The sequence below is a fragment of the Salvelinus sp. IW2-2015 genome, linkage group LG4p (genome assembly GCF_002910315.2).
Source record: "Salvelinus sp. IW2-2015 linkage group LG4p, ASM291031v2, whole genome shotgun sequence".
In the NCBI taxonomy this organism is placed as follows: domain Eukaryota; kingdom Metazoa; phylum Chordata; class Actinopteri; order Salmoniformes; family Salmonidae; genus Salvelinus; species Salvelinus sp. IW2-2015.
In genome coordinates, this window is record NC_036841.1 from 22,837,926 (window position 1) to 22,851,070 (window position 13,145).

The window sequence follows — 13,145 nt, forward strand, 5'->3', positions numbered from 1 at the left end:
AGCCCCTCCTGAGGGTTGAAGAGGCGCTGCTGCGCTTCTTCACAACGCTGGTCTGTGTTGCAGGGTGGACCAATTCTAGTTGTCCGGATGTGTACACCGAAGGAACTTTAAACTTTCCACCTTCTCCACTACTGACCCCGTCGATTGTAGGGGGTGCTCCCTCTGCTGTTTTCCTGAAGTCACAATCATCTCCTTGGTTTTTTGAGTTGAGTATAGGTTATTTTCCTGAACACCACACTCCGAGGGCCCTCACCTCCTCCCTGTAGCCGTCTCGTCGTTCGTTGTGATCAAGCTACCACTGTAGTGTCATCCGCAAACTTGATGATCGAGTGGAGGCGTGCAGGCCACGCAGTCGTGGGTGACAGGGAGTTACAGGAGGCTCAGAACGCACCCTGTGGGCCCCAGTGGTTGAGATCAGGGGGTTGGAATGTTTGTTACCTACCCTCACCACCTGGGCGGCCCGTCAGAAGTCCAGACCCATTGCACAGGGCTGGTCGAACCCAGGTCTCGAGCTGATACGTTTTGGAGCGGTACTAGTGTTTAAATGCTGAGCTGTAATCGATAACAGCATTCTCACATGGGTATTTTTCCCTTTTCTTTTGTCCAAGATGGTTAGTGCATGTGCAGTTGGTTGGCCGATTGCTCGTCGTGGACCTATTGGTCGTAAGCAAATTGTGAGTGGTCTAGGTGTCCGTAGGGTGGATGATATGGTCCTTGACTAGCTCTCAAAGCACTCATGATGACGGAAGTGAGTGCTACGGGCGATAGTCTTTAGCTTCAGTTACTTAGCTTCTGGGAACAGAACAATGGTGCCCTCTTGAAGCATGTGGAAACAAGCCAGACTGGATAAGGATTGATTGAATAATGTCCGTAAAACACACCAGCCAGCTGTCTGCGCATGCTCTGAGGACGCGGCTGGGAATGCCGTCTGGGCCTGCAGCCTGCGAGCTTTAACACGTTTAAATGTGTACTCACCTCGCGCAGTAAGGAAAGAGCCCGCAGGTTTTGAGGCCCGGGGCCTTCCAGTGGCACTGTATTGTCCTCAAACGGCAAAAAAGTGTTTAGCCTGTTGGGAGCAAGACATTCCCGGTCTCGACGGGGCTGGTTTTCTTTTTGTAATCCGTGATTGACTGTAGACCCTGCCACATACCTCTTTGTCTAGTGTTGAATGTCGACTCATTTTGTCCTCTGGACTGAGGACTTAGCCTGTTTGATGCCTTGCGAGAGAAAGAGCTTACAACTGTTTGTATCGCGTCATGCTTTCCTCACCTGCCCTGGTAAAAAGCAGTGGTTCGCGCGTTCAGTTCCGCGAATGCTGCGTCAATCCACGGTTTCTGGTTGGAATGTTTTTATCGTTCTGTGGTACACATCGTCAATGCACTTCCTAAGAACTCGCTACCGAATCAGCATATCTTCCATGTTGTTGTTGACGCGATGCAACATATTCCAATCCGCGTGAGTCGAACAGTCTTGAAGCGTGGATTCAGATTGGTCGACCAGCGTTGAAAGACCTTGAGCGCGGAGCTTGTTGTTTGAGTTTCTGTTTGTAGCAGGAATCAAACAAAATGAAAGTCGGGGTCACTTTTCCGACAAGGGGCGGGGGAGGGCCTTGTAAGCGTCGCTGGAAAATTAGTTGTAGCAATGGTCAGTTTCTTAACAGAATCAATGGTGGAGTGCTGCACTGCCTTCCAACCGGATAAACAATTGAGCTGCAACAATTACAGTCAGACAGACAGACAGCCTGGAGCGAGAACCACACATATATCTGTTAAAAATAGCCGGGATGAGGGGGAAAACACTTACCAGTTCTTGTTAAAGATCCTCTTGTGGGTCATGCTGATTTACAGACATAACTCCAGTCCCTATTACATGTTCACAGTTTGAGTTAAAAAAACAGTACGTTATTGATCTACGTCCCTCAGTGGGTATTCAGCCAAGCAATGCGTTCTGTTGAGCATGATACACATTAGGAAGCCATAGTGTATGTGTGTAGTGTGTCATGAATGTACCTGTATGGAGAGCAGGGAGGAAGGCAAAAAAGGCCAGTTTTATGGCCTCCATTAGTATATGGCCAGACCAATCCATCATCCTGAGACACTATAAGGTTATGCTCTGGAATAACACAGGTCCTATAGACATTTACTGTACTCTGGTAGGATAGGTCTATGACCTGTCAGTGTTCATCCTCACACTTTCTCTCTCTATATTCTTTAAGTTTGGTTCCCCTCCCTCTAAAATGCTTTATGTATGAGCAATAAAGTATTTTTCTGTTGTACACTTTTATTTTGAGTCAGCTTGGATGCTGTTAGTCGCCGTTTGTGTCCAACTCTCTTCTCTCTCTCTCTCTCTTCTCCTCCCTCTCTCTCGTCCCACAGCCTTTGTTGTTGAGCTGTACCTTTCCCCAGCGGCCGCCTGTAGGGATGTGTCTTGAGCAGCCTCCACTCTGGTGATGACAGTAACAGGGTACCCATAGAGGATATGATGACAGTAACAGGGTACCCATAGAGGAAGTGATGCCACATACTGTACAGTTCAGACCATTCAGTTCAAGTCACAGTACGCTTCACAGGAGCTCCTCTGAGAGTAAAACTTGGGTCCAGGTCTATCTCCCTGGGCCTTACTGGCTGGGTAAGAGCCTGTCTGTCCTGAGGACAGCCTGTTGGACCTAGGCTAAATGATACCGCCTCCTCCCCTCCGTCCTCCCCCACTTAAAAACCAACAGCGATAAAAGGCCAGAAGGAGAGGGTCGTACAGAGATAGAAGAGAGGCCTGCTGCTGACGGCTGTCTAATCTTTCTAGTGCATGCAATATGAAAGCTAAAAGCGCTCCTCTGAGTCAATGAGCCAATGAGCAGGGCCCAGACACGCCCCTCGGCTATCCATTTTATTTATGGTTTATTGTGGGGTGCAGTGTATCAGCACAGCAGGGCCTGGCTCAGGGGTGGAGGCGTGGGGGTGTTGTTATAGCATCATCACCCTGCTGTTTCTGTTTCAATTAGACTAATACAGAGGGGGCACTGGAGGCTGGCCTAACGTGGAGCTGCTCCCAACCAGGTACTAAATCACACTGGCAGCCAGCCTCCTCCTCTCCACTGTCTCCACAGCTTTCTCCCCCCACTGTGTTATAGAGGCCATAAAATKAGATGGGTTCACTACAACTGGTAACGATACCGTTGGAACAACTGGCTTGGGAGATTAGCTGGCGGCTAAGTAGCACTAGCAGATTCAATGGCCATCTTTATATTCTGAGTAGCCCTCAACACCCCGGAGAGGTATGATAGGGTGTACACTGGGCCATAGAGCTCAGTCACACGCTCAGTCCACATTCAGGCCACCACACAGGGACAGTGGAACCAAATATAGCCTACAAAATATCACCACGTTTTTACCACAATTGTGACTTTACAGTGTTGTCTGTAAAACTTTGTCACTACGAGAGCTTGGGACTAGAAGGTTCTATCTACAAAAAGTTGATTCTGAGATAATTGACTTTAAAGTGATGAACCCTCATTGGTTTGAATGGTGTCAACAATTGTTATATTGTGTTATTTTGAACTTAACAACATGAACTGGGATATTTAGAGTACTATACAGGTAGAGAACATTGAACAAAACCAAGCTATGTCAATAACTACATTTAGACAGAAACGCAGATAGAACTTTATTGTCCCAAGCTACCCACTAGGTAAAGACATTACCAACCTTTTCACAACCTATTTATAATGAAATGTTAGCAGGATTTTCAGGCTAGTTTTTCCTCCTCATGTACCTGCTCTGCCAGAACTTAAACATGTTCACAATTTATGCATTCACAACCCTATCAAACCAAACGTTGAAGATGCTGCTAAGCACCCAGTCTCATTACTAATTCCAGACACGTTGTCGTCTCTTAGCACAGAAGAAGAAATGCAGAACGGGTGTCAGTTTGCCGTCACAGCGGTCACCTCAGTCCCCTCAGCCATTTGACTCTTCTCTGCCTGCAATCGGAGAGAGGCCTGTCCTCATAACGCAGCAGCGCTAGCTCGCTAACAGAGATGGTCTATTACGACTCCTGTATTTTACATGACCTAATGGAAGATGCATCCTCCTCCACACCATCCACGGGCATTAATTATGAAACACAGAGGGGATTCATTTGCAGCCAGGYTCATCAGGCCTTATTGAGAATAACCGTGTGTGACAGGCTCACTGAGGAGAAAKGACAGGGGCATATGGGAAATCTGTTTCAGTGTTTAGATTGGATTAAACGCTGCCTCACATTAACCTCCACGGAGCAGCGAAAGCAAAGGAAGGGTAAAATGACCTTACAGACCTGTGACTGTGAGTCTGAAGGCACCTAAGGGATATGAATGATGTGGTGGTGTGGAAAGGGCGTCCTTCTGCCCGTCATAGAAAGGAGAAAACACATGCGAGAATGACATTGAATCTACCTGGCAACTAGCATGCATCTCTCTGCCATATTCCCATGTTGGGAAATAGGGTACCATATTTATGCTGTACACTTAAAATAATGGCAGAAAGTTTTAGGCACGAACAGAAATAATTTTTTTCTGATTGCATAGCTTCAAACTCTTACATTGTACCCTGGTCATACAGAGACTTCATAGACACACAAGTCTATCTCGTTCCCATGGAAATACTACAGTAGCAAAACACCTCTCAATCCCACTCAAACCTCAGGTGCCAAAAGCACAAAGGCAATAAAAAGCTCTTGCTTCATTAAATTTACAGCATGCTTTCATGCTCTCTCGGTAATGGGCGTATGGTGTAATAATGTGAATCAATGTCTCACTACAGCAGAGCACCATGGAGCACCATGGAGTTGCTATAGGAGCTAACTGCCAGCAAATATAATAACTTCATTAAAAGTGAATAGACTATCGGTTGCCGTTGCAGTTAAAAACCCACGGTCCTCAGTTTTTATATGTCTTTGCTAATGCTAATGAGATTGTGATGTGGGGTCTATAAAGAAAAGGACCGAAGAGAGAGAGGAGGGGCTGAAATACAGCAGAACTTCAAAGGTTCACATCGAATGACTGAAAGACAGACTGACTGGACACACAGAGGGTGTGGGTCTGTGAAATGTTGGGGTTTGATTGATGTCTGTTCCACATTCACTGGGCATCGAGCAGAGTTCAAGTCTCATACAGAAAAAGTCACCAAATGAACCCTATATTTTGTTTATTTTATGATTAGCTGGATGCTTAGCCATAGGTTTGGGTTATTCTGTGCTGGCCTGGATGGATCACTATCACCAATAGACTTAWAACATCCCATCATCACAGACTAACCTGTGGGGACAGAATCACTAGGATGCAAACACATGAAACGCAGTAGARGAGAATCGGTCATGCTACCTCTCTGAGTGGGATGATGTTTGCTAGACATAATAATGCGTGGCGGACATGTTAATGTCTTCACTTCTGCTCTGCTGTGGAAATATGTAGACCAGAATCAGGATGCACAGATGGCCTGTTAATCAACCCTGACAAGGAACTGCAATGACAAACATTCTCATGAACTTTCCTCTGTGACTCCTCCGCTTATTTTTGTTCTATTTTATCGGTGCCTTACACATTAGAGCATTAGAGTCAGCAGTTTGGCGGTACTTTGGAATTTGGTGCATTTTATTATCTTTACCTTACAAAACGAAATGACTCAAATCCTAACAGTAGTTAATTCATAATTACACTGCTGTGTGTTCATTGACAAGCCCTGTTTATTGTTGTTAAGCAGGGTTTGGTTCTTATCAGTCCATGCCTTGTTTATGCTTGACCGGCTCTTTTGAATACGTAATTCTGTTTACTGCCGTTAAATTTCATGCTATTTCCCTTCTTATTAAACATTAATATGGTGGTAATTGAATTTAGTAAGAATCTATTCTGTTCTACTATTAAGTTAACGTGAAATCCTCTGGCTGTAATTACTTCTCAATGATAGTTTAATAATAAGGAGATGGATCACTATTAACTGGGCGAGGACAAAGTTAATTTTAAAAATATCATTATATCAGTGTAAGTTTGAAATCAATTTGCCACCATTTTAATGGTTTTCATTAAAAAGGATTAAGTTAAACATGGGGTTCTCACTACAAGGGAATGAATACAACCAATGTAGTTATCAACAGGAAGAGAGAGAGAGGAGAGAGAGAGAAGAGAAGGAGAGAGAAGAGAAGCAGAGAGAGAGAGAGAGAAGAGAGAGAGAGAAGAGAGAGAAGAGAGAGAGGGACTAGATGAGAGAACAAAAGTTGGTGTTGAGGTCAGTGGGTCTTAATCTTGCGTCGTCCAGTGGCAAGCATTTCTGACGTGTCTGTCTGACAGGGTGCGGGGGACGCTTGTCTAACGTACTGCACGCCTGGTGGCTGTGATGTGAAGTGTGTCTGAAGACGGCCACAAGGGACTAAGGCCACGATTGAAAGAATTTGACAAGATACACTCCACTTCAATCCCACTGCTCCCTCTGCCACCACACACCACATCAGCCACAACTACTGAGTCTGCTACTAATTCATGTCAATCTAAAAATGCTCTCCTGGTCATTCAACACTTTACCCACTTAAGCATCCGTGTGTGGAAAATATGTGCAATTCAATGACAGCCATTTGTGTATTTAATGCAGATATACAGTTTGAAGTTGGAAGTTTACATACACCTTAGCCAAATACATTTAAACTCAGTTTTCAAAATTCCTGAATTTAATCCCAGTAAAGATTCCCTGTCTTTAGGTCAGTTAGGTCACCACTTTATTTTAAGATTGTACAATGTCAGAATGAATAGTAGAGAGAATATTTATTTCAGATTTTACTTCTTTCATCACATTCCCAGTGGTTCAGAAGTTTACCTTCACTCAATTAGTTGTTTAACTGGGTCAAACATTTCGGGTAGCCTTCCACAAGCTTCCCACAATTAAGTGGCCCATTCCTCCTGACAGAGCTGGTGTAACTGAGTCAGAGTTTGTAGGCCTCCTGCTCGCACACACTTTTTCATTCTGCCCACAAATTTTCTATAGGATTGAGGTCAGGCTTGTGATGGCCACTCCAATACCTTGACTTTGCTGTCCTTAAGCCATTTGGCCACAACTTTGGAAGTATGCTTGGGGTCTGTCCATTTGGAAGACCCATTTGTAACCAAGCTTTAACTGCCTGACTGATGTCCTGAGATGTTGCTTCAATATAGCCACATAAATTTCCCGTCCACATGATGCCATCTATTTTTTAAGTGCACCAGTCCCTCCTGCAGCAAAGCACCCCACAACATGATGCTGTGCTTCACGGTTGGGATGTGTTCTTCGGCTTGCAAGACTCCCCCTTTTTCCTCCAAACATAACGATGGTCATTATGGCCAAACAGTTCTATTTTTGTTTCATCAGACCAGAGGACATTTCTCCAAAAAGTACACTTTGTCCCCATGTGCAGTTGCAAACCATAGTCTGGCTTTTTATGGCGGTTTTGGAGCAGTGGCTTCTCCTTTCTGAGCGCCGTTCAGGTTATGTCGATATAGGACTTCTTTTACTGTGATATAGATACTTTTGTACCTGTTTCCTCCAGCATCTTCACAAGGTCCTTTGCTGTTGTTCTGGGATTGATTTGCACTTTTCCCACCAAAGTACGTTCATCTCTAGGAGACAGAAAATGTCTCCTTCCTGAGCGGTATACAGCTGTGGTTCCATGGTGTTATACTTGTGTACTATTGTTGTATAGAGATGAACACTAGTACCTTCAGGCCGTTTGGAAAATTGCTCCCAACAAGATGAACCAGAATTTGTGGAGGTCTACAAATTTTTTTCTGAGGTCTGCTATTTCTTTTGATTTTCCCATGATGTCAAGCAAAGAGGCACTGAGTTTGAAGGTAGGCCTTGAAATACATCCACAGGTACACCTCCAATTGACTCAAATAATGTCAATTAGCCTATCAGAAGCTTTTAAAGCCATGACATCATTTTCTGGAATTTCCCAAGCTGTTTAAAGGCACAGTCAACTTAGTGTATGTAAACTTCTGACCCACTGGAATTGTGATACAGTGAGTTATAAGTGAAATAATCTGTCTGTAATCAATTGTTGTAAAATTACGTGTGTCATGCACAAAGTAGATGTCCTAACCGACTTGCCAAAACTATAGTTTGCTAACAATAWATTAGTGGAGGGGTTGAAAAATGAGTTTTAATGACTCCAACCTAAGTGTATGTAAACTTCTGACTTCAACTGTAGGTGAAAAGACTCCAATTCCATCTCAAAAACAGATTTTCCTGCCTGATTACCTGGTTCTGTAAATGCAGGTTTTTACAAATCCAAAATGTTTAGTCGATGTGTACAGGAGAGTTTAGGATATAATTAAGGAAAGAGCAGACTAAACTTTGAAGTGGTACATGTGTGGGTGGAGATAGGATTCATGTTTTGAGCTTCTGGCATCCCTTTTGTCGCTGTCTGAAAGCAGTTGTATATTTATCTGTATTTCAGTGTATATGTGTGTATGTGCCCACATAGGCCTATGTGTGATTGCAATAATCAAATGCATAAATGGTATATGGGAGGACACCGTTGGCCTTTTGTCTAACTACGTATTTCTAATCACTCACCGCATATACACTACAATGGACGCCCTAGTCCACCACAAGTAATCATTAGCCCAATCATTATGGTCCTGCATTATCACTGCCATTCAGGGTTCAATGGCAATGGAGGCTGGACCTGAAGGGCTTTGTCTTATGGAAAAGGGTCTGTTTTTAACCTCAAATGATCTTCTAGAGCAGTGGTTCTCAACTGGTTTTGTCTCGGGACCCAAATTGTCTATAGAAGATTGCTGTGACCTTCTTGTCAATTGTTGGAAGCTTCATGGTTTGTTCTGAATTACAGTTAATTGTTTTGACATTTATCTGTCAGTAGAGATAATGGGTTCAAGCCAATGACATTGTTTATGAAAACCAGTGTCATCTAGTCTTACATGACCTTAGAGGGCGTGCCAAAACTATAACCGCTGTATCGCTGAAATTGGGCAGGAATTTCTAAGCTGAGTTAAGTCACTATYGATCGTTTCGGCAACCACTCCGCCCTTCTCCATATTTCATCGGTGGATTAATTGAGATGTATTTGTTGACAGGAGAGGCAGTAGTGACCTAATGCCTGGCAGGCAGGCTAACAGCAGCATTTGGCAGGAGACTGAGGAACACTGGGGAATGTGGTGTAGGGGAGAGTGAAGGGTGAAACAAATATTGTTTTCCACATTAAATCACAAGAACTATACAGATAATACTGATCTGATCTGTGTGGACTACAGTCTCATGAATGTTCAATCATAAAATGAGAAGTGTGTTATTTGTATTCTAAACCCATCTACTGTATATGTAATATGTGTGTGGATGGGTCTACTGTATATGTAATATGTGTGTGGATGGGTCTACTGTATATGTAATATGTGTGTGGATGGGTCTTGGGTTGGCCCTGATCTGACCTAGTCTTTGCACCATCAGAGGGACTGTCTCAGTGGGGAAGCGATGGAGGGGCTGATAAACAATTGTGTGAGAGACCGACAGCAGCGTGAAGTCCTTGGAGCTGGAGTGGTACCCCAGGGTGCAGGAAGTCCTTGGAGCTGGAGTTGTACCCCAGGGGGCAGGAAGTCCTTGGATCTGGAGTTGTACCCCAGAGGGCAGGAAGTCCTTGGAGCTGGAGTTGTACTCCAGGGGGCAGGAAGTCCTTGGATCTGGAGTTGTACCCCAGGGGGCAGGAAGCCCTTGGATCTGGAGTTGTACCCCAGTGGGCAGGAAGCCCTTGGATCTGGAGTGTGTTACCCCAGGGGTCAGGAAGTCCTTGGAGCTGGAGTTGTACCCCAGGGGCAGGAAGTCCTTGGAGCTGGAGTGGTACCCCAGGGGGCAGGAAGCCCTTGGATCTGGAGTTGTACCCCAGGGCCAGGAAGTCCTTGGAGCTGGAGTTGTACCCCAGGGGGCAGGAAGTCCTTTGGAGCTGGAGTGTACCCCAGTGGGCAGGAAGTCCTTGGAGCTGGAGTGGTACCCCAGGGGGCAGGAAGCCCTTGGAGCTGGAGTGGTACCCCAGGGGGCAGGAAGTCTTGGAGCTGGAGTGGTACCCCAGGGGGCAGGAAGCCCTTGGATCTGGAGTTGTACCCCAGGGCCAGGAAGTCCTTGGAGCTGGAGTTGTACCCCAGGGGCAGGAAGTCCTTGGAGCTGGGATGGTACCCCAGTGGGCAGGAAGTCCTTGGAGCTGGAGTTGTACCCCAGGGGGCAGGAAGTCCTTGGAGCTGGAGTGGTACCCCAGGGGGCAGGAAGCCTTGGATCTGGAGTTGTACCCCAGGGGCCAGGAAGTCCTTGGAGCTGGAGTTGTACCCCAGGGGCCAGGAAGTCCTTGGAGCTGGAGTGGTACCCCAGGGGCAGGAAGCCTCTGGAGCTGGAGTGGTACCCCAGTGGGGCAGGAAGTCCTTGGAGCTGGAGTTGTACCCCAGGGGCCAGGAAGTCCTTGGAGCTGGAGTGGTACCCCAGGGGGCAGGAAGCCTGTGGAGCTGGAGTGTACCCCGGGGCAGGAAGCCTGTGGAGCTGGATGTGGCTACCCAGGGGGCAGGAAGTCCTTGGAGCTGGAGTGGTACCCCAGGGGGCAGGAAGCCTGTGGAGCTGGAGTGGTACCCCAGGGGGCAGGAAGCCTGTGGAGCTGGAGTGGTACCCCAGGGGGTAGGAAGTCCTTGGAGCTGGAAGGACATGGGAAGGGACATGTTTCTGCCGACTGCCCTCTACTTTAACTTGTGTATGTGTATACACGCATGGCACTCACACACACACTCACTCTCTCTCTCTCCCTCTCTTCTCCTTCTTCATCTCTCTCTCTCCCTCTCTAACTMTCTTAGGTGTCTAACTTCTAAACTTACCAGGCAAGTAACTTGATGTTAATGATGAGGATGATGCCCCAATACTCTCAGATAGTGGTTATGAAGAAAAGGAGACAAAGAAGGGAAACAAGTGTTGGGAAGGTTTCGTGCTGAGTTTCACACTTTCTCCCAAGTCTTTGAAAGGCTGTTACTAAACAGCTGCCAAGCGGAGGTGTTGGAACAAGGTCTTGATCACCAACTTTTATCCCAAATCTGTGTGGAGAGTGTTTTCCTCCAMTTGATTCTTGTTTTCCTCTTGTTTCATTGATCTTAGTCCCAGAGCAGCTGGTAAATAAAGACTCTCTCCACTGATAGATGATGATGATATTACCATATCATTACCTGCTGCTTAAAATCTATCCACAGGTAATTACTGCTCTTATCATTGTTGGCCAAATGGGAGATGGTAGCTGAAGCTTTGATAACCATTAGTGTGTTTCCATGCCAATAGAGCTACAGGACACTGTGTCAGTGATGGATGCTCAGAACTGGCCTTCTACACTAGATGACTAACATACAGCTCTAATGATGTATGATGAAGTAGAGCAAACTACATGAAGAGAGAGAGAGAGACAGAGAGAGAAGTATTTAAGGTACTCAAAATGGTGAAAGCAAAAAGATAAGACAAGACAGGAGAGCAAGCATTACAATTATCCTAGGCTAGTTGATTTAAATGAAAAATACCAATATAGAACTCATTTACATACAGTATGTGTGCTTCATAAATACTGAGCAAATGTTCATAGCACCCACAATGATCAACACAACTCACTCTTTAGTTCCCTCAAATTCACTGTTTGATCAATCTCCCTCCAGGAATGATCTAGTAAGACAGTATTGAATTCATTACCGGTCACCTCAGCCAGAGGAGATGATGATGAATCATGATTTAATCACAGACACTAGCCTGGTTTCCATCTTTAAAACAAATCAGTCTCCTGCTCACTGGTTGTCTGATCACATTCTCCACACCTCATTACGGGACAAGGTGCTTTGCAGAGCAAAGAGATTGTAATATCAGAGCAATCATCTCAATACAGGTAAACTGTCATGGTGTATAAATGAACATGTTATCACTCTCCCTCTCCTGCTTATGTCACCTGGCAGATAATCAGACTTTATCTTACTTTGAGATKAAATGTTATTAACATAGACGTTGGTGTTTAAGTGTTAAATATCAAATTACATATCTTTCTGAACAAATCAAGAGGCTCCTTGGATTAGAAATGTATGGAAACTAACAGGGAACATTGTAGTATGCTCTTTAAAGCATGGCGATGTCCTCAAAGTGACTCCAAAGCAATTAGAAGAGCAATGTTTTGCCTTCAGAGCTTGTATAGGCAGCCTATACCAAAATAAAAAAACTGCAAAGGCCAAAGTAAGTGGAAAATCATGAATATTGGTATTTGAGCAAATAATTCCCCTAACCAAGCACTGTCTTAGTGTAGGATAACTCTCATTCTGCCAGAGGCATGCAGAAAGATGGCTGACAACTTGATTTATGGATCCATAACTTACATTTGATGTATTCTAATGGGAAGTCAATTTGTTTCCAGGCAGTGTTTCATTGAGATTTAATGCACTTGTGATTAAGGTGACCCCATTATATGCTAATTACTCAGCATGCCCCGAGAACCAATTTTTTTATTATTAACATTGAGCGAGAGCGAGGAAGGGAGGGAGTGAGAGAGAGAGAGGAAGAGAGCGAGATAAAGAGTCAGAGAAAAAGAAAAAGAGAGAGATTCCCTCTATGAACATACCAGATGTCATCAAATTACTCTCCCCTAAGTTATTTTATTTCTGTCAGCTACAGAATGCACCATACTGTACGTCACAGACAGGGGGAAATAGTTATAGGCCACCCTCATATAGCCAGCCCAGATCAGCACGACGCGCTGCTCAGAGAATATCAAACAGGTCGAGCAGAGGAGGGGGTGGGGGAATGGGGTGGGGGGGACCACTGTGTCAGGTAATTGGAAGTTTTGTAAAGAAGCAGAAAGTTATTATCGGTGGCGCTGCGCCGTGCCCTGCCGTATGATTGCCATGCTATTTAATAGAGCAGCAGAAGCCTGCCACAGAAAGCCATGAAGGTCCCCCTCACTGGGTGGTGAATACCACCCACACAACTCGCAAAGGAGAGAGAGAGAGGAAACGAGCGAATAAGCGAGAGAGGAGGGGGGGCATAGCATGATTCAGAGAGGGATGGGTGAGCGGGAAATGCAATTCTTATTCAACCGGTAATCTAGGCATTGTTCGGAATGGCACTACCCCATTTACAAAC

The 13,145-nt window shown here is 45.2% G+C and overlaps 1 protein-coding gene across 1 annotated transcript in view; it reads right to left on the reverse strand.

Moving 5' to 3' along the window:
• Positions 1-13,145, reverse strand: part of LOC111957924 (seizure protein 6 homolog) — a 119,713-nt gene that overhangs the window by 24,302 nt on the left and 82,266 nt on the right. Inside the window, exon 5 of the mRNA XM_070436973.1 lies at positions 9,446-10,687. Coding sequence (XP_070293074.1) covers positions 9,446-10,687 — 1,242 coding nt within the window. The remainder of the gene's footprint in view (positions 1-9,445; positions 10,688-13,145) is intronic.